Source organism: Epinephelus lanceolatus, chromosome 10 (assembly GCF_041903045.1).
Source record: "Epinephelus lanceolatus isolate andai-2023 chromosome 10, ASM4190304v1, whole genome shotgun sequence".
Classification (NCBI taxonomy): domain Eukaryota; kingdom Metazoa; phylum Chordata; class Actinopteri; order Perciformes; family Serranidae; genus Epinephelus; species Epinephelus lanceolatus.
The window spans coordinates 21,530,124-21,550,527 of NC_135743.1; the positions used below are offsets into that span (position 1 = coordinate 21,530,124).

General features: G+C 40.3%; 2 protein-coding genes across 2 annotated transcripts; both read left to right on the forward strand.

The window, feature by feature from the left end:
* Window positions 1-2: 2 nt before the first annotated feature.
* etfb (electron transfer flavoprotein subunit beta) lies at window positions 3-6,909 on the forward strand. The gene is made up of 7 exons (XM_033639761.2): window positions 3-144; window positions 2,266-2,424; window positions 2,889-3,047; window positions 3,477-3,539; window positions 4,247-4,405; window positions 4,515-4,730; window positions 6,281-6,909. Exons 1-6 carry the CDS (start codon window positions 91-93, stop codon window positions 4,683-4,685), a joined length of 765 nt encoding a protein of 254 aa, XP_033495652.1. The 5' UTR covers window positions 3-90; the 3' UTR covers window positions 4,686-4,730; window positions 6,281-6,909.
* A 3,246-nt stretch (window positions 6,910-10,155) lies between these two features.
* vsig10l (V-set and immunoglobulin domain containing 10 like) lies at window positions 10,156-18,788 on the forward strand. The gene is made up of 11 exons (XM_033639824.1): window positions 10,156-10,396; window positions 10,636-10,965; window positions 12,385-12,633; window positions 12,748-13,026; window positions 13,904-13,996; window positions 14,601-14,825; window positions 14,947-15,066; window positions 15,171-15,211; window positions 15,681-15,764; window positions 15,843-17,952; window positions 18,710-18,788. The coding sequence occupies exons 1-10, from the start codon at window positions 10,324-10,326 to the stop codon at window positions 15,915-15,917; spliced, it is 1,569 nt and encodes a 522-aa protein (XP_033495715.1). The 5' UTR covers window positions 10,156-10,323; the 3' UTR covers window positions 15,918-17,952; window positions 18,710-18,788.
* The last annotated feature ends 1,616 nt before the right edge of the window (window positions 18,789-20,404 follow it).

A 20,404-nucleotide genomic window follows, 5' to 3' on the forward strand; every position in this document is an offset into this window, starting at 1 on the left:
CTAAAATAATTCCGACCTACACCTTGGGTGAAGGTTCACTGCGGTGACACTGGTACTTTAGCTGTCTGCTACTGCACAGTTTCAGCAATAATGTCTGGTCGTGTCCTCGTCGGTGTTAAGCGTGTCATTGACTATGCTGTAAAGGTAACTTCTTTCTACTGTTACAACGAGTTTATTTATGTTTTAAAATATGTTTTACCTGTGCTCACTCACTTGACTTTCTGTGTTCTGCTAGCTAACGTTAGCCTGCACACGCCAGCTGGCTGCTGTGGCACAGGAGCTAAGGAAACACAGCTAACTGTTAATATTTGACAGATAAAGTGAACCATTCAGACTGCAGTTAAATTCATGAGGGCAATATACAGAATGTGCAACGATGTTTAATTCAGAGTATTATTAGCAACGCTGCAATGTATGACTTCCTTGCTCGTTACTTGAACAGCTGTAAGGCTGCTGTTTTCAAATTGTGTAACCTCATGTCTGGCTGATGATGGCCTCAGTTTTTCACCATTTAAATGAGTTTGTAAGGCAATGGTGTACAGTGCAGTCACATATTTATTGTTATCTTAATATACTGTAATATTCTGTAGCATGGATAATGGCTCCTATAGTACAACACCATAATCAATATCTGTTTGCAGCTGTTTCATGTCACAGCAGGAACTCTCCTGCTCCAGCTGCTCTCAGCAGGATCTGCACAGTGTTGGTGCACAATACTGACACATCTGTAGCTTTCCTCTGCTCCCAACATTATCAGGCAAATTATTAAAGTGTAATAAATCAGGAAATTGTTTGCTTGACATGTAAGCTGTGTTGTCAGATTGAGTTCTCATCATATCATTTGTGATGTTGTGCCATTTATTGTCATTAATGAGTGATTATCTGTATTCTCAGTATTATGTTTTGCATACTGATCTGGCTCAGTTGCTGCAGTAATAGATATTTGAAACTGTGAGTATTCTGCATATATAAAGTTATATAATATGTGAAGTTATTATGATACAAGTGCACCATATGGACAGACACCCCTGCTCATATACTTTTGTGTCCTTTTGGTTAGCAGCTGTGTTTCATGGTTTCTGGCCAGGTCCCTCAGTTCTGTTTCAGGAAAATCTTAAACTTCAGCATGCAGTGCCAATAGACATACAATAGCACACTTATTTTTGGGGAAGACACTATCCCATGTCAACAGACATGGGGGAAGAAATCGATTCGGCATAGTATCATGATATTTTTATGTGGCATTATCGTATCGTCACACAGTGCCAAGTATCTATTTCTTTATTATATAAATTATTAATATTACATATACAAATCAAGGTAGCCTACTAGAATAATATAATACATTTCTTTTTCAGTCCACTAGATACATTTTGCTGCAGAAAGGAAATGGCTGAAGTGATGTGAACAGACTGTCAACATCTCTTTTATCTAATAAGATAAAGTTTTCCTAAGGGGACATAATTTACAGTTGAAAATAGATAATGAATTGCAATATATCTCAATATATTTTATCACAATACTCAGCATATCGCAGCATAATCGCAACAATATTTTATCATGACTTAAATATCGTGATAATATCGTATCTTGGATCCTATATTGAGTCCCACTTCTAATGTTAATGACAGTGCCCCCAAAAACAAAGCCACTTCCATTAAGAAATGCTTTTTACCAGTTTGGTGTGGAAGAACTTGACACAGAGTTCTGACCTCAACCACATTAAATACCTTTGGCCTATATTGGAACATGAGCCAGGCCTTATCATGAGACCTCCTTTTGCTCTTGTGACTGAATGGGATCAAATTCCTTCAGCCAGGTTCCAAAATCTTGTGGAAAGCCTTTCCAGAGAAAGCATCCCATGTTGTAGCAGCACATTAATGCCCATGACTTTGGAATAAAACATCTACATACTATGGGTGTCCATATAGTGTATGACCCCATAGAACCATTTGTTTTGTAACACCAGACTTTTTTCCACATTATGTTTAAAACCTTTAGGGGAAGTTCTTCTCTATAATTTTCCAGCAGCAAAGCAATGCAGAGCAATAAAAGAGGAGATGAGAGCTAATTCCAAAATGAAGACGTAATTACTACAGGGCTCCTGTTAAAACATGCATCACTACACGTATTGCTAGCTCACTTCCTGTGTGAGTCCATCGTCGTGTCTGACAGTTTGCCCTAGAATCCAGGCTATCTGGACTGTTTGTCATCTGGCACCCCTGTTGTAGCCTGACTCTGTCCCGTGGCCTTCTTCCTCCTCAGATTCGCGTGAAGCCGGACAACACCAGCGTGGTGACGGATGGCGTTAAGCACTCAATGAACCCCTTCTGTGAGATCGCTGTGGAGGAGGCGGTCAAGATGAAGGAGAAGAAGCTCATTAAGGAGGTTGTGGCTGTCAGCTGCGGGCCACAGCAAGCACAGGTGGGTGAGATGGGGCTGGACTATGCACTCCCTGCCTTGTTAACACATGTCCTGGAGACATGCAGGGTGGTGTGGCAGGTTGCCCACGTTTGGAGGAGCTCTTTGTAATGCTTTCACTGTCTTGTAGGTTTTTGCTGGGTTTCAGCTTTCTCTTGAATTACTGAATCATGCTGTAGTTAAGTGTTGATATAATGTCACAAATACTGATGAACGATACAGGAACAATTTGAGTGTCATTGAAAATCACTGATCATACCTTGCATAATTCTAAAGTGCAACAGAATAAAAATCATTCTGCTTGTTCAGGTACATTCAGGTACACAGTTATTGTGGCTTTTATGAATATGGAAATAAATGTGATATTGAGATCTTCTGCCACATTTTGGTTTAATCTTTTTGTGTTTGGCAACAAATTTTAATTATTCTAATTCTCTGTTAAAACACTTATTTTCTCCGTCACTTAGGAGACCATCCGTACCGCCCTCGCCATGGGAGCAGACCGTGGCATTCACGTGCAGGTGACCGGGAAGGACTATGAAACCCTGGGACCCCTGCAGGTCTCCAAGATCATGGCTGCTTTGGCCAAGAAGGAGGATGCTCAACTCGTCATCCTCGGCAAACAGGTATAAAAGTTGTTATAGTTTTGTATTTTTCCAATGTTTTTTATTTTTTTAATTTTTATTTTCAATTGAGTTAGTTTCCAGAGTGGGTTTTTCTCATTTTAGTTTAGTTTTTGTTGGTTAAAGTTTTTTAGTTTTAGTTTAGTTTTCATCAGCTTCAGTATTAGTTTAAGTTTTGGGGTTTTTTTAATATGGAGGGTATATGTCAAGGCTAGGATTTAGTTCAGAAAAGGTATTACAATACAAACATTTTGTGAGGGCAATAGACTCACAGTCATGTAGACATCTTGGTCTCAATAAACATATGCACCAATGCCTCCTCATGCGTGTTGACTTAGTTTTAGGTCTATTTTTCTATTTTTTTAGTTGACTATAATAACCTTGTTGTGCACCACTCTTACCTTCATTTAATAACTTGCATTGCTCTCACAGGCCATCGATGATGACTGCAATCAGACTGGCCAGATGACTGCAGCCTTACTGGACTGGCCTCAGGTGAGTCCAAACTCTAACGCAGTTATTCTTAGCCTACCTGACCCAAAATCAGCCTCTTATGATCTAAAAAATGGTCTGACTCCCATGTGATTACTGCAAGTTAGACTACCTCAGTTTCTATTTTCTCCGTTTGTCTTTACAAGTGTTGAATGTGTGACATAGCAGTGCTGATATGAGGCTATGTCCCTGTACAGACTGTCTTATCAAAGTTAGCAGAGACTAGATTGAGTCAGTATGAGCTACAGTGATCCTGCACAGACCAGCACAGCAGGTCAAAGGCTGCGAGGACAGCTGAGGTGAAGTTCCACTGGCTGGCCAGTAGATGGAGCACTTTGTTAACATGTTGTAGCACAGTGTACAGTTAAAGCAGTGTGAGGCACAGATTATAGTGTAAAGACATTTTAATCAGCTAATATCCAAAGTTACCTCTGATTTACAGTTCTTATCATCCCAACCACCTGACCTTTTACAGTCAATAGTTCATTGTTAAACACATTTACCCTGGATTAGTTATAAATAACGTGTAGTTACACAGTGCAACCAGCAGATAGGGAACGCTGACTGTCTCATGAACTCAAATAACCTCACTCCATACTTGGCTGCCAGCTGCAAAGATAGATAGATGTTTCTAGATGGACCGTTTTGACAATAGTTGTTCATTTTTTTGTATTTATTTTGTGTATTTGTACTGTGTCTTCATATCACAGGGTACCTTTGCATCAGAGGTGTCACTGGAAGGAGACAAACTGAAAGTGGTTAGAGAAATCGATGGCGGCCTGGAAACTATTAAGATCAACACACCAGCAGTGCTTACCGCAGACCTCCGACTAAACACCCCCAGATATGCCACCCTGCCCAACATCATGGTAGGTAGCAGGGACATGCGGTTAGTAAAACAAGAGGCAAGAAGAAGGTGTTAAATACTCTTGTTTTCAGGAATGAAATTAGATTTGCTGCTGCTTTTCCTACTTTCAGAAAGCCAAGAAGAAGAAGATCGCTAATGTGAACCCTGCAGACTTGGGGGTGGACATCACGTCACGGTTGGAGGTGTTGAGAGTGGATGAGCCTCCGCAGAGACAGGCTGGAGTGAAGGTGGAGACGGTGGAAGACCTAGTGAGCAAACTTAAGGAGACAGGGACGGTATAGAGGCTTTAGGAGCAGGAGCAGAGGAGTGCAGAACTTGGCAGAAGGGTGAGTATCACAGTATCCACCAATGAAGAGCCTGACCTGACACTATATTATTATAACTAACTAAATAACTAAATACACGTCTTAAGCAAGGCTCCCACAGATTCAATATCAAAGCATTTTTAATATCTAAAGATATAACATGAGCTAGGACTAAAACTAACTTAGCCTGTGATTTTTTTTTAATTGAATGAATGAATAGTCTAAATTGTTCAAGAAAAAGTGGAAAATGTCCATCACTAGTTTTCAGAGCCCAGAGTGATGTCTTCAGATGGACTGTTTTGTCCCACCACGGGTCCAAAAACCATGAATATATAATATACAAGTATACAGAAGCAAAGCCTTATCATGTTAGAGAAGCTGGGACCAGATAATGTTTACCTTTACCTCTGAGCCATGTGGGTGCTCCCAATGTCAAAAAAGATGATTAATTTCCCCTCAATTGACTAATCAATCAATCAACTAATTGTTACAGCTTTAATGGCAGCCAATTATATGAGATAATATTTTGGCCCCCTGCAACGTGCTTTTAGTTCATCTTGTACAATTTTTGTAGCAACCTATAAATTCCATAGTTCACATAATCATAGAATTAAAGGGACAGTTCACCCTATAATAAAAAAACACATATTTTCCCTCTTACCTGTAGTGCTATTTATCAAACTAGATTGTTTTGGTGTGAGTTGCTGAGTATTGAATATATCACAGCCATAGAGATGTCTGCCTCTGCCTCGAATATAATGGAACTGGATGGCTCTGAGCTTGTGCTGTTGAACACACCAAAAAAACTACATTTGAAAAACTCAACAGCAATGTCTCTTTCTAGAAATCATGACCTGGTTACTCAAGATAATCCACAGACCTTGTTGTGAGCAGTTTCATGTAGGAACTATTTTCTTTCTACTGAACTACACCCGCCAACTGTCAATCAGTCACTGCGCAGAAGGAAGCGTGCATCAGTTCATGGATGAGAGGCTCTTGTTTGTGACAGCGCAAGATGTAAACATTAATGGTGTCATCCTTGGCAGTGCTGTAGCACTTGCTAGCTCAGTGGTGCACCACAAGCTGAGTGCCATCTAGTTCCATTATACTGGAGAGAAGGCAGACATCTCTACGGCTGATATCTCCAACACTCAGCAACTCACACGAAAACAATCTAGAATGATAAACAGCACCACATGTTAGATGATATAATTTTGTGTGAGCTGTCCCTTTAAGTAGACATAATATTAATGTCTTTGGTGGGCAATAGGCCAATGTTTCCAAAGTGGGCAGCGAATCATTACTGAATAAGGAGCAGGAAAAACACTGTAAAACAAAAAATGTTTTCTTCTTGATCTACCTGTTGCTGCATCTTGATTATAGCTTAATACGTGTCCATCTTGTGTCTGCATGCAGCAAAGTTACCTCTTGTAATGAAAGATGTAATTAATTAATTGCTTTGACAAAGAGTATTGTGTGTCTGTGGTGATGGAAGCTAAACTGATAAAAGATTTTAATTGCAACTCGTGAATTACATTATCTATCTACGTACTCTTTCTTTCTCCTTGCAGGACTCTGTAATGAATAACTGGACTGTACTGCATAAGCACACCCGGAGGACTGGCTTATGTGTTGGTCTAATCCCTCTGTTTGAGACTGTGGCTTCTGAGGCACGGAGGTACCGACAGGGGAGGAGCAGTACTGAGAAACACTGTCCTGCAGCAGACAACCCCAAAAGGATCATCTTGTCTTTCATGTGCATTTTAACCTACACTCATCTGTATTATAGGCTTCTAATCTGACTTTAGACAAACTGTCTTTATGCAATACTTTAAACCCAGAAATCACTACTTGTGCTGCTGTTTGCATCACACTGTACACCACCAGTTCGAGGCATTACACCAACAGTTACCTGGCTCAGCTGTTTAATCTTGTCTGTAGTCACACATGTTAAGAGGTGCAGTTTTTGTAAATGATATATGTAAATATGGACCCAAACATGTTGAGATGATTATGTCCTCCCAGATTAGTGCCGCGTCTGATGGTAATTTGTATAAGTTTGTGGGTTTCAGGACAGCTTCGACAGTGTCTCTCAGTAAGACGATCACACATCTGAATTTTACCATAAGCGCCTCATTTGTCTGTTGATTGTACAGGACATTACATGACAATAAAGCAGCCAGTCTTTTTCATATCTAAATACACCTGTGACTGTTCTTTGGGCATTTAATTTTGAACTTGACATCATTAACACCTGTGAATGGGTAACAGATTTTGATGAAAAAAGTTGGATATTCGTTTGAGTCCGGGGGATTTATTGGATCAAATGTTTCACTCTGGTGGATTTAAAGCATTATTTCTGAAGCAACATGCTGTATTGCATTTGGCCAGAAACCAGTTTCTGCACTATATGATTGAATCAAGCAGCAATACTTGGAGAAATACTTTGTTGCCACTTTATTAGGTACACCTAACTATACCTAACACAGAAATCCTGCCATGAATCCTAATTTCAGGAAGGTCATAATGTTCAGTTTTTGAGAGGTATCGATTCAACTGTATGATCCTTTTGGAAGCTGCAGTTTGTGCTGCTGTTGAATCATATTGAGCTATTATGAGGGGGGTTCATAATATTTAGCCTGATATCAACAGTTAGAGATACAAGCACCACAAACAATGGCCTCCAAAATAACCTGCTCCAACCAGAACTAAACATCTAGGAAAACAGACCCCTCAATACTAAATGTAACCATGGAAATTATGATATACATTTATATCATATCATGATTATCATGATGTAATGTTATTTCACCCTGCGTCTTTTCACTGTAGCTGAGTTTTTTTAGGAGATGTCAGCTCATTTAAACCAAAGCAACAGTCCCTTTTCAGTTTGTTTTATTTGTTAAATTAAACCGTCATTTATAAGAAAATGATGAGAAGTAAAATCATTCTGGGAAATTATGGAAATTTTGAAATAAAAACAGCTGGAATTAATTACAGTCTTATTTCAAAAAGAAATGGCATAAAATGACATTTCATTATAATGAGCTGAGTTTTAAACATTTCCTGGAATATTTCTCAATGTCATGGGTATATTACATACCCTATGTGTATTTATCCATGTGGTTATCAATTTCAAAATGTATTATTAAACACTGTGGGGCTCCACACATTAAGAGAGGATGTTTTGCAGGCAAGGCTTTTTATTATACTGCATTAATCCCTGGTAGTTGTAGCCCACACAGAGAGAATGGATGGTTTATGGATAATAAACACCTGAGTGTAAAAGAGAACATGTGCAGCTCATGGCACAGAATCAGGACTTGTTTACTTTCTCACATTACTGTGTGTCACATGGACTGCTGTGGTGAGGGTATCAGCAAGATGGAGCCCGCATTGCAGATGAGTGAGTCTTCAACTGTTGTGATTTTTGTGGCCCTGTCAGCAAAGAAAAAGAAAAATTCTTGTCCTTAATTATTGTCACACTTGCTTAACACCAAAAGAATAATAAAAATGAATAAAGAACAGATCAGTCATTACTTAAATCCTCCTGAGACCCTGTGTCCTCATATGAGGACATCGCATTTAGGGTTTACTTAGTCTGAGTGGGCGGAAGTTCGCTGCATAGATCAGCCTCTCATTGGGCGGAACGAGCCACCCGCTGAAGTCCCGCCCTACCACCTCTGGTTGTCATAGTCGACAAACGTCCTTTACTAACTTTTGCAGTGTTTGATCTTGCGGGGATGTAGCCATTTTTCTGCCATGGTTCGCCCAGAACGATTGTGATTGGCTGAAAGAAATACAAGCAGCCGGGGAGTTTTTTTCTCCAATCTTAAAGTGAGAGTCGGCCCAGCCACTGTCCTCATTTGTGGACACCTTTTTGTGCCATCTAGTGGTAGTAAGAGCACAATACACTAATCCATGTAAAAACAAGATGGCAGCCATCTCTGCCAAGTCAGTCTGCAGCCAATCCCAACATAAAAGTGAACAAGGTCCAAAACCTGTTTATTTATGACTAATAATGTTTGTAGTTTGATATGGCCTATTCTAGCAGCTGTAACAAGCTAAGACACTGTTAATTAGGAAGTACTTGTTTGAAGACATTAGGACTTTATTATCATCTTGTTTGAGGATATTGGGACTTTATTATCATTGACAACTTTTAGTTTTTATACTTACACGGTCCTACTGATCCTGTATAGCTTGGAGAAAAAAGCATGCCAAACAAAAGTTCGGGTCTCAGGAGGTTATGATGTAAAGTGGCCTTTATTGTGTGGTGTTCGCTATATCTTCTTTGGACATTCAACCCTGCTTAATTTTGAATTTCATATTGATCTAATATTATTTTCAAATACTATTATGACACATAAATACCAATTTTAATGACATGACACACACACAGACACACACACACCAAAAATCACCTGTCCCTTTGGGTTATTGTTATTTCCACCACACTGTTCAAAATGTGGCGGCACAGTGGTGTGGTGGTTAGCACTATCGCCTCACAGGAGGGTTCCTGGTTCAATCCCAGGTGGGGAGTCCTTCCGTGCAGAGTTTGCATGTTCTCCCCATGTCAGCGTGGGTTTTCTCCGGGTACCGTCCAGAGATTGGGGATAGGTTAATTGGTGACTCTAAATTGTCCGTAGGTGTGAATGGTTTTCTGTCTCTACATGTCAGCAATGCAATACTCTGGTGACCTGTCCAGGGTGTACCCCGCCTCTCGCCCAGTGTCAGCTGGGATAGGCTCCAGCCCCCCCTGCAGCGCTCAAGAGGATAAGCAGCTAGAAAATGGATGGATGTTCAAAATGTAAAAGTTTCAGGAAGTTGTGGGAATTTGTTGAGAGTTTGTATGGGCCTACTTGGTGACTACAGCAATAGTCATGTGACAGGAGGCCCCATGATTGGAGGACAGTTAGCATAGTGGCAACTGTAATAAGTAGAGAGGTACATTTTTGTTAAATCAAGAATATGTTTCCAAACAGCTTATATTCATTTTCAGTGTACAAATAGTAAGAAAAACATTTGATATTGTGTATTTTGTGTATATTTAATGCTAATGCTAATGCTAAAAAGAACGTTAGCAAGCTGACGCATCACCAGGCTAAATGTAATTTCCACAACAGTCATATTTGTCACTTTGTTCATCGTGATGGAAAACTGAAATGACAATGCCAGTGTTATTTTAATGAAATCATTGTATTAATACATTTCTTTAAATATGTTAGACTTTCTAAAAGTTTCCAAAATCTGATACTTAAATTTAGAAAAATAAATCCCCATACAGTTTTCATAATGTGCCATAAAGGAGACACGTTAAATTGAAATATATTGGCTTGTTAACGGAACAGAAATAAGACAGGCACTGTAATGTGAAACCAGGTGGGGGCGTGGCTTCACGTGCACAATCAAGGTTTTGACTCAGCACAGGTGAGACACTCACGCGCCCTGCTGACACACACAGAGGATTCAGTCACTGCTGTCCAAGACACCGAGGACATTTCTTCGCCTCTGTTTTTATGTTCTGGGTTTTTGACTCAAAAAACAACATTAAAAAGATTTTCATGTCCTCTTAAATCCGTCAGCTACTCCACTGTCGCCCTGTTTTTATAAAATGACGTGGCCGGATGGATTTAGTAGATTAAATGCAGTTTTTCTCGTCATTTTACTGAGCTTTACTTTTCAAGGTAAGATTAAAACCGAATTGTTAGTTTTGTGTTGTGCTTCTTCCTTAAGAGCAGGAAAGGGGCTTTTAATTAATTCTGTTTTGTTTCTGTAATATTAGTGCTTATTTTAGCAGGAACAGACACAGTGTAAGCATAGGATATTCACTTGCCATCAACATTTACTGCATCATTGTAACAAGGATTTTGAGTATCAATAGATTAATATGTCCTCTGTAAACTGATTACTTCTTCACTGACAGGTGCCTACTTTGAGCTGGTGGTGTCTCCTGTTGGCCCGACTGTTGTGAATGCACCACTTGGCAGCAATGTGACTCTGGCTGTGTCCTTCAGTGGTGCCTCTGACCCAGTGGTTGCCTGGTTTATGGGAAGGTTACCTGTCGCCACATGGGTTATTAACTCCAGTGCTCCTCCATTCATAGCCGAAAACAATAGGGGGGTGCTGGATATTGAGCCAGATGGATCCCTTACCTTTGTGAATGTGACACTTGACTATACCAGTGAGTACACCGTTGAAATGACAAAGTCTGGACTGCCAACATCCTCGACTTCTTTCAGTCTAACAGTATTTGGTGAGTACTTGACTGAGCTCTGATTTCAGAGATGCTTGAACCTGTTAATGATATTACTTTCTACATTGCTGATGCTTTCACACATCTTTTTTCTCTGCTTGTTCCTCATTTGATATTGTTGTATGCACTTTTACAAAACTGGGAAACTTTAGATGGATTTGGCAACACTGTGATCCTCAATAGATTTATTGAGCAATGTTTGCATTGCACAGACCAGAGGTGTCTCTGGGTTGGATGAAGTTAGTGGTTGGTAGGCCTGTCACAGTAATTACATTATCTGCTTATCAAAGCCAGCAAAAATGATCAGGTCCATGTCCATATATCGCATGATATTATTGCCTCTAGTTCTTTGTTTGCATAAGAATGTCACCAAGACTTTGGCTAACAGGATAGCAGAGTAAACATGCATACATACACATCCCATGTAGACTTTCATGGTCTTTATACACTGGTAGTTGCCCAGAGGGTCAACAAAGGCAGCTGCCTGCTGTGTCTTATACCGCTGTTTAAAGATGCCTCTGTGTATCTGTGTCTGATGCTGACAGGCCACTGACCAAGTGTTGGTATTTGATGAGTTGGAAGTGGGTGGGTTGCCCATTCACCACCCCAACCTGCCTCCTAACATGGACTTTTGCTCTTTTTACCACCTCCCTCTGTATCCCAGTCAGCACATTGGTAATCGCAGCCTTCGCAATTACATGTGTTGCGCACAAATTACTGGCTCATGATTACGTGGGTTATATGCGAATTGTGGTACATTACTTTCGTAGGGATATGTACGAACTGTGTGTGAGAACAGCCTGACCTGTTACCACAATTACAGATGACTTTATCAGCTTTGAAAAATATAATCTGTGCAACCACACACACACACACACACACACACACACACACACATATACACAACACAATACTTCTTTCACATAATTCCAATGTCTGAATGTTCTGAAGAATTGAAAGTTGACTGTTCTTTTCAAGGGTGTGCATGAATCATTATTATGCTGTGAAATTATCTTTGTCAGTGGCACACACTGATAGTAATAATAAAGATAATATTCTTTATCACAATTATTTGTAGGATGATATATCGTCCACCAAGAAAAGTTATCGTGAGAGGCCTAATGGTTTTGGCAAGTTGGGAGGAAATGATTTCCAAAGCTACGGGCTATGTTCACAAAAACTCCTCTATTTCCTCAAGTGAAAATAAAACTATGCAAATTATGAGCTGCCGTTTTTGTAACTATAAAGACGTGTTGTATAAACATACTAAATAAAAGTAAATTGGGACAGCTTTGACTAGCCCTTGTTTCTCATCTGACATGTCTGTCTAAATTACATATGCACTGTAAATATAGATCCAAACATGAATGAATGCTTGGTTCATTTTAATAATGTCGGATCAATTTTCTCTGTGGACAGAGAGGCCAAAAGGCAGCCCGATGTGCTCTGTGCAGTCAGTGAATAATGTCAACCTGCAGTACCACTGTCGGTGGCTGGGGGGAACCCCACAGGCCCAGTTGTCTTTCCCAGCACTGAGTAACACGAGCAGCGGAGCAGGAAACTTCAACCTGACCGTCACCCCCTCTGATAATCTTGACGGGAAAACTGTCACATGCATTGCATACCACCTATCTGAACAGAATAAACAATACTGCAATATTACTGCAAGTAAGTGTTAGACTTTTAATGGATTATCAAGACAACAATCTGTTGTTCCAAAAATAACACTTTGTGTGTGTGACTTAAGAAGCCAACCCTAAACCAGAACCTTATCTTCCCCAGGTAGTCCAGTGAAGTTCCTGCCATCCATGAGAACCACGGTTGACTCCAGTGGCAAAATAGTGGTCACTATCCAGTGTGTCAGCGAGGCCTCGCCTAAGGCCGTGGTGTCATGGCTTAAAGGCAACGAGACTGTCACAAAAGGGACAACGTACCAGATCAGCAGAGACACCACACAGCTCCAGATTGAGGATAAAAATGTCAACAACTTTGCCCCCCAGAACTACACTTGTACCTGCCGCAACCCGCTGGGCAGCCAGAGGAGGGTGACTCAGTTAATGGGTAAAGTGTTGCTGTTCTTGGTTTGTTGGTCGACTGTCAACATTAAGGAGGGGTGTAAAGTAAGTAAGCGAAGCACCCCAGATGTCCCTCTCCTCAGCAACGCTTTCCAGCTCCTGGGGGACCCCAAGGCGTTCCCAGGCCAGATGAGATATGTAATCCCTCCTCTCCAGCATGTTCTGGGTCTGCCCTGGGGCCCAGGAGGCATCCTGATCAGATACCCGAACAATGCAAAGGAGCAGCAGCTCTACTCCGAGCTCCCTCTGGATGTCGGAGCTCCTTACCCTATCTCTAAGTCTGAGTCCAGCCACCCCACGGAGGAAACTCATTTTGGCCACTTGTAGTTAGTAGATAAGCACATTTAGCAAGTAAAATATCAACATTTCTAAAGTGACACAGCAGATAGATAGATAGATAGATAGATAGATAGATAGATAGATTGATTTTAGAACCCTGAACATGGGTGTTTTTTAGTGATCTGCACCAACATTGAGGTATTTTAAGCCACAGCATGATCTTTTCCTAACCTCGGACCATGGTTTTTGTGCCTCAACCTTACGACATAAACCACAGGATTACTGACACATTAAGTTTCAACATATCTGCTAAATAATAATGTGCAAATGTAACATATCAGTGGTTTGCAAAAACATACAATGCCAACATTTTTCCGGCACTTGGGTTTTGTCCTTTGCCTCCAATTTCAAGCACTAGCATTACCGGAGTCAAAGGGAACAATGAGCCCTCAGACAGAGAGCTAAGTAATACCTGAGATTGCTCTTTCCCTTGAAACAAAGCTCTCCAGTCTTGGTATCCCCTCACCCCCTCCTCTCCTGCCCTCTCTTGATCTCCCCCTCACTCACAATCCCTCTCTTTCCAGGACCGTCGATCTCAGATTCCAGTTTGTTCCCTAATCCCAACGGAACCATCGTCACATTGACCTGGGAGGTCCCGCCCACCTCTGTTGTTACAGGTAAAGCAGTGATTAACTCTAGAAAGGCAGCTCTGCAAAAGCCCCAGCTTGATTTATTTCTCACAAGGATATCTTTAAACACCACACACACAAACACGACCGTCTTGTTGGGAATTTGTACGTCTCAGCAGAACTCCACCGTGTTGAAAACAGAAACTCAACACAGAAGATAGGGGTGTAAATATTGTGAAATATGCGAGGCTCTAACTGAGCAGTGCTGTGTTTTTGAATATAACATTTTAAAGACAAAAGCACTGAAAAAGCAAATGTCAGTTTTTGTTATGTCTTCTCTGTCAGTTTGTGTGTACATAGTGACAGCCAGATTTTCCTACTGAAACAGGCCTGTGACAAGGATCAGTGAAATCTTGACATGTGATACCGCTATGTAAGTCATGGCTTAATGGTAACCCTAGATTTGCGAAACTTGTACGACAATGCTGTGGTTACGGACTGGTTAGGTTTGGGTACAAAAAGTTTAGGGAAAGATAGCGGTTTGGGATTATATGATCACTTGAGATGAATCGCGAATCTGAAGTTATCATCTAGACACGATCCACTATGTGCTTTGATTGATTGACGCTAGTATATATGTGCTTTTGTAAAGGGTTTGACGTCCAAAAGAAAGGACCAGACCTCCTGAGCAAACATGGTAATGGCATCACCACTAAAGGCAGCTCAAACAAATTTAAAACCATCCAGCAGAAGCCTGGCTCTGCTAGGAGCGCAGACATCTTTGTCCTCGATCCCGACTTGACATACTGGTTTCGGATCATCCCCAGAGCTCTGATGACTGAAGGAGCGCCATCTGAGGTCCACAGAATTGGTCCAGGTACGGCAAATTGTCAGATGGTGTGTATGTGTGTGTTAAAGCAGTGTATTTCTTATCACAGGGTCAGCAGTGGTGCTGCAGTGGTAATATCGTTGTTTACTGTTTGTCTTGGTGATAATAGGTGTCGGGCTGAGTGGACCTGCCATTGCTGGCATTGCAGCTGGAATCCCCTGCAGTCTTCTCGTTCTAATCCTGCTAATTGTCTTCATCTGCTTCTGTGTCTACTGGAACAAGAACAAAAGTAGGTGTTTGATGAGCAAAGAGTCTGAATCAAGTCCTTTAACATGATGAGTCTTTTTTTTAACACTCTGTGGTGAATGTTTTTGACTTTTCTGTGTTTCATAGATCATCAGGCAAGATATCCAATGTCCAGAGCAGTTGAGAAGGTAAGAAACACTTTACTGGCCATCAGATTAGTTGATATTTACAGTTGATGAGGAGCTTGTGAAGTATAAAATACACACCTTAGGGGGTGATCACACAGAAATGAGATGCTAGAGACGCGGATGCTTCAAAGACGCTTGAAACACTGGAAGCACTTATTCAATGCGAACTAGCTACTGGTGTCTGATGCTCAAAAAAGTTGAAATTATTTTAACTTTTCAGTATCTACGCGTGTCTAAAAAGAAGCTGGAAAACCGCCCGTCTAAAAAGACGCTTGAACGCCAGTCAGACGCGCCGTATCATAGGAAAACAATGGTTTTACTGGCGTTGCGTTTCTAGGTTTTCATCTCTGTGTGATCGCTCCCTTACTCTCCATATCACACATCAGATTCATTCATTAATGTATTTCACAATGAATTCTGCATCTGCAGTTTTGGCTGGTTGTTATAAGGTCTTTCTTTTGACTCACAGGCAATATCAACCCAAACAGAAATAGTGCCTCATAACCTGCTGAAGGCAGGGCGGAAGGCTCCCCCTGATTACAACAAATTTAAGGTGGTAGTCTGTCTATTAAACACATCTAAGGTTGCTTCTTTTGTTGATTTAGATATTAACTGTCTTGTTTTCTTTCAGACTCCCTCTGAAAAGTCAGTGCCTCTCCCCACATTTGTCCCTCCACCACCTGTCAGAGTTGCTACAACTGTCTAAACTCCTGTATTTGCTTTATATATTAATTTTGTATAGCATGCCTTATTTTTATGTTTTGTCTTAATGTATGAGATTTTTTCTATATTTGTATTATTACTTTAACTGAACTAAGAATTGGTTTTATAGATTTACTTGTACCACTTTCCTGATCTGCAATGTAAAACTCCATTTTGTAAATTTATTTATTCACAATAAATCAAAGTATAAGCAATGCCTATAAATTTAATTAGTTACATATCAAGGAAAGCCTTACTGTTGCAATGGAGCTCTCAGAAATTTTTAATCTGTATGGCCAGATGGGGCAATTGAAAATCCAAAAAGCCGGGCGGCACAGTTGTGCATTGGTTAGCATTGTCGCCTCAAAGCAAGAGAGTTCCCGGTTTGAACCTGGGACCCCTCTGAAAATCGCCATGCCAGTTGTTTCCTTGCCAAAATTTAGCCTAAAGTTGGAGTAATAATGAACCCCCTTCAGCCATGGTTGGCACCTGTGGAGGCCTTAGGTTGTCTAGTTTCACAAGATACAACTTCCTTAGTGCTACCTTAAAAAATGAGTGCACCACTGCCTGTTAAAGACAATGTACAATGACAATGTAATTGTTTCCTTCAAATTCATTATAACTTTCCAACCATACTGTTGTCCTAGGTCACTCAGTATTCTGTTGGAACATAAGGTTAGTTACATGAAAGATTATGTTCTGCTTCATGACCAACACATTGATTGATTTGAAGTACAAACATCATGTTTGTTGCTGAGGATCATGGAAAGGCGGCAGACTTTAAGGTCAGGTCTCACGCTGAGGAGAGCAGCGCGCCACCCAGGAAACTGTGAATCAGTGTTGCAGTACGTGTACCACCCTGATGTGTTGTCTGTTGTGAGGAAACACACATTCATATAACTGTCAGGTGTTTCCATCATGGTAATCTGATGTGTGTCATATTTATATTTGTGCAGCAGATGGTGCTATTGTGCGGTGCTGAAGACGTCCCATCACAAGAAGATTTTAAGCTGTTGGCACAGTGGAATGTGAAAATACTTTTATATAAATGATAATAATCACAATTAGAGCTGACGACGTTGCTGCTACTGCCTTTGTCTGCCTGCATTTCTATTTTTTGCTTCATTTGTTTTTAATCTAATTGACTTTTACTCATGCTAATATTAGTTCACCACCATAACTGAATGAAAACAAGCTAATAGCCACGTCACTGTAAAGACTAAAACCGTGATCCAGATGAAAACACACAACTGGATAGACCTGCTATAACTTCCAAACTAATATGTGTTGTTTTTTTTAAGATTATTTTTTGGGCACCCCTTAGTATAGTGAAAGACGGACAGGAAAGGAGGGAGGATGACATGCAGCAAAGAGCCACAGGTTGGAACCCCAGCTGCTGCAAAGGCCTGAGGCGCACACTCTACTAGTTGGCTAGAGGTCGCCCCAGTTGGTGTCTTTTAATACACAAATTATACAGGAATGAAACCTATTACCAAGAACTTACTGTAAAAAAGTTTCAATAGGTTTTGTCTAAAGATGCACTTAAAAAAGGGTCGTCAGATTTCCATCTTTAGCTGCAAGTGTTAACCTCGATTTGAGGAAGACAAAGCTCTCATCATGAAATGAAGAAGGACTTGTACTAACTGGTCAAAGTGTGACATTTCAGAGGAAGTGTCAGGCCAGCCAGAACGGTTAACCTTGGGTACAAGATCATTTACCTCAGTTACACTTATGTCCCCCCAGTTACATCACCCATGTCTCTTTTTTCTCTTTAATTTCAGATTCCCCTTTTCTGCCTTCTTTACGTCTCTCTGGACCAGACAGCGGTTCAGTTTAGTGCAAATGTGTTCTTACTCAAGCCTGTAACACTGATGGTAAACCACCTGCCAGCTGCTTCCTGCGGAGCAATTCAAATGGTGGACTTCTCACAGCTCCTAACCAGAGTGTACACATCATCATATGCACTATCTGAGATCTCAGTGAAAACATTTTACACTGCATATAAGTCCACGCCCTGGGCAGGGCCAGCAATACAGAGTGTGAGTACTCCCTAAATGAAGGTTTTATGTGGTGCTGATGGCCTGTTTCCACATTTAAATACACACCCAAGTGAGTGTAATTCACATGACAAATTAGCTTGTGTTAGTGTTGTAACATAGCGGCCATTTTGTGTAGCTCTTTCTATCATGCTGGTCACACAGTTTGAAGGTGCTGTCATCTTTTGGCAGCATGATATGTTAGAGTAGATCAAAATTCCATCATATGTCTCTCATACTATAATAATTTAATTTTTAATTTAATTTTAATTTTATATACTTTATTAATCCCCGAGGGGAAATTCAATTTTTTCACTCTGTTAATTACACACAGGTCCAAACACACACGCACAAACAGGACCTACATATGCACTAAATGGAGAGATGTCAGAATGGGGCTGCCCATGACAGGCGCTCCGAGTGGTTGGGGGGTTCGGTGCCTTGCTCAAGGGCACCTTGGCAGTGCCCAGGAGGTGAACTGGCAATACACCCATGAGGAAGAGCAGCTGATTATGGTGCTAAATCATAGTCAGTTATGAATGTTTTAAACTGAGTGATGCTGTTTCCAAACCCATGACTCCCCTTTATTTGACATGGTACGACGCCAACAACAACATGTTTACACCTAAGAGACACCCCCATCTTCAGTGCCTCCAAGGTTGTTGCACTTCCCAGTTCAGTAAAGGTCATAATATTCTTTTAAAGTAAAGGAATTTCTAGTTTACACACTATAGTGTCCATCTCTTTCTCTCTGTCTTAGATGCCCAGTTATCGTACCATAAACATCATGTCTGTGGCGAGTGAGGTCATCAGGTGAGAGGCCAATGTCATCTGAACATCACTGCACACTCAAGGTAACTGTTAAATTAACCTGGGAGATCATGACGTTGGTATAAGCATGTATTTGCATCACAGACGTGCAAGTGTAGATGATAGCTGTGCCTGAACAGATAATGTACCGATGACACATCAACCACAACTGAGCGTAGCTGTGATGTAAAAATGCATCATTACTTAAGAACTGCTGTAAATGGCATGTCGATTACATGAATGGGGAAGTCAAGGGGTTCACAGGAGGTGGCTTGTGCCAATACCACATAAGAATGTATGAAACTGCTACAGTGTGACTGCAAAATAAACACCCCAACAGCTGTGTGCAGTTTAAATACACAAAATGCTGATTTTGTCTAAGTTAAAAAATAACATTTTAGGGTGTGTTTTCATCCCGGCGAGTTGTATATATGTTTATTGCATTGTCAAATGAATCAAATTACTTAGAGAAATCCCATATGTAGAATAATTAGGCAATTAATTACAAAAAGATGATGTTACTACTGCTAGTTTCTATCTAGTTTCAGAGTTATTTGTTCAAAATACAACACACTGTGCATGTTTTCCCTTTATGATATGTATTTATGTAAACCCAGACAATCTCCTTACACTCACACAACAAACAATGATCCTGTTTTATTCACTCTGTTCCAATAAAATTGCAAAGAGGGAGGAGCCACAGGATAGGGAACTGTGAGTGATGTGGGTTGTGCTGGACCGTTTGAGCCCTGGAACTTGAGGAGTGTATCAGTGACTATGGATAGTGGTCAAGGTGTCCACAGTCCCTGAATAAGTGATAATAATAAGTAATAAGTAAGTCTGTAATACTAATACTATGATATAAATACTCATAAAAAAATAAAATAAATAAATACTGATAAATAAATATAAATTAGTAAACTAACTGAATAAGATAAAATAAAAATAATTAAATATATTCTAATATAATAAAATATGAATATAGTACTAATGCATTAAATGCTCAATCTTTCTGGATCTACATGATAAAATTAATTAATTTTTTTTTTGTTACGTACAATAAGTTGTGTCGTTTTCACACCAACTATTCAATTTCAATATTTTTTTTTCAATTTATTTATTTATTTTTTTTTCACATTAAATCATATGAATACAATTTAAGTTGCCTTAATTTTGTGAGTAGATCAAGCAGGATATTTATCAGTGTTCCCTGGATATTACCACAGACCATTAGCTGCTCATTTCACTTGAATAACCTTAAGTAACCCAGTCACTGTAGCAGCTGTGACTGTTTTGAAACACTATGCAGGCCATGTGAATCATGTTGATGCATGCCAATAGCTTTCACTGCTAACACTAATATTGTTAATACTTACAATTTTTCAGTATATGTGTATTAGCAGTGTATTTTTTTTTTTAAGCAGCTCTTTGGTCATGTGTCTGTTCTAAGCGTGTATGTGTCCCCATAACCACACCCCAGCCACACTGAAAGAAAGTGTGCGCTTCAGCATGTTCCATTGACCACAGCAGTACTGCAAGCCTTTGCACATCCACAGTTCCAGAATGCCTCATAGAACAACAGACAAGGACTGTAGTGTAGCGGCCTCGTATCCCAGACCCTCCCCCATCACCATCCAACGGCATC

Bases quoted from the DNA above. Each gene is read 5' to 3' on its own strand.
- etfb (XM_033639761.2), top strand. From the start codon at position 91: ATGTCTGGTCGTGTCCTCGTCGGTGTTAAGCGTGTCATTGACTATGCT. The intron at 3,048-3,476 runs GTATAAAAGTTG...TTGCTCTCACAG, and splicing joins TCGTCATCCTCGGCAAACAG to GCCATCGATGATGACTGCAA. The intron at 4,406-4,514 runs GTAGGTAGCAGG...TCCTACTTTCAG, and splicing joins CCACCCTGCCCAACATCATG to AAAGCCAAGAAGAAGAAGAT.
- vsig10l (XM_033639824.1), top strand. From the start codon at position 10,324: ATGACGTGGCCGGATGGATTTAGTAGATTAAATGCAGTTTTTCTCGTC. The intron at 14,826-14,946 runs GTACGGCAAATT...TGGTGATAATAG, and splicing joins GGTCCACAGAATTGGTCCAG to GTGTCGGGCTGAGTGGACCT. The intron at 15,212-15,680 runs GTAAGAAACACT...TTTGACTCACAG, and splicing joins TGTCCAGAGCAGTTGAGAAG to GCAATATCAACCCAAACAGA.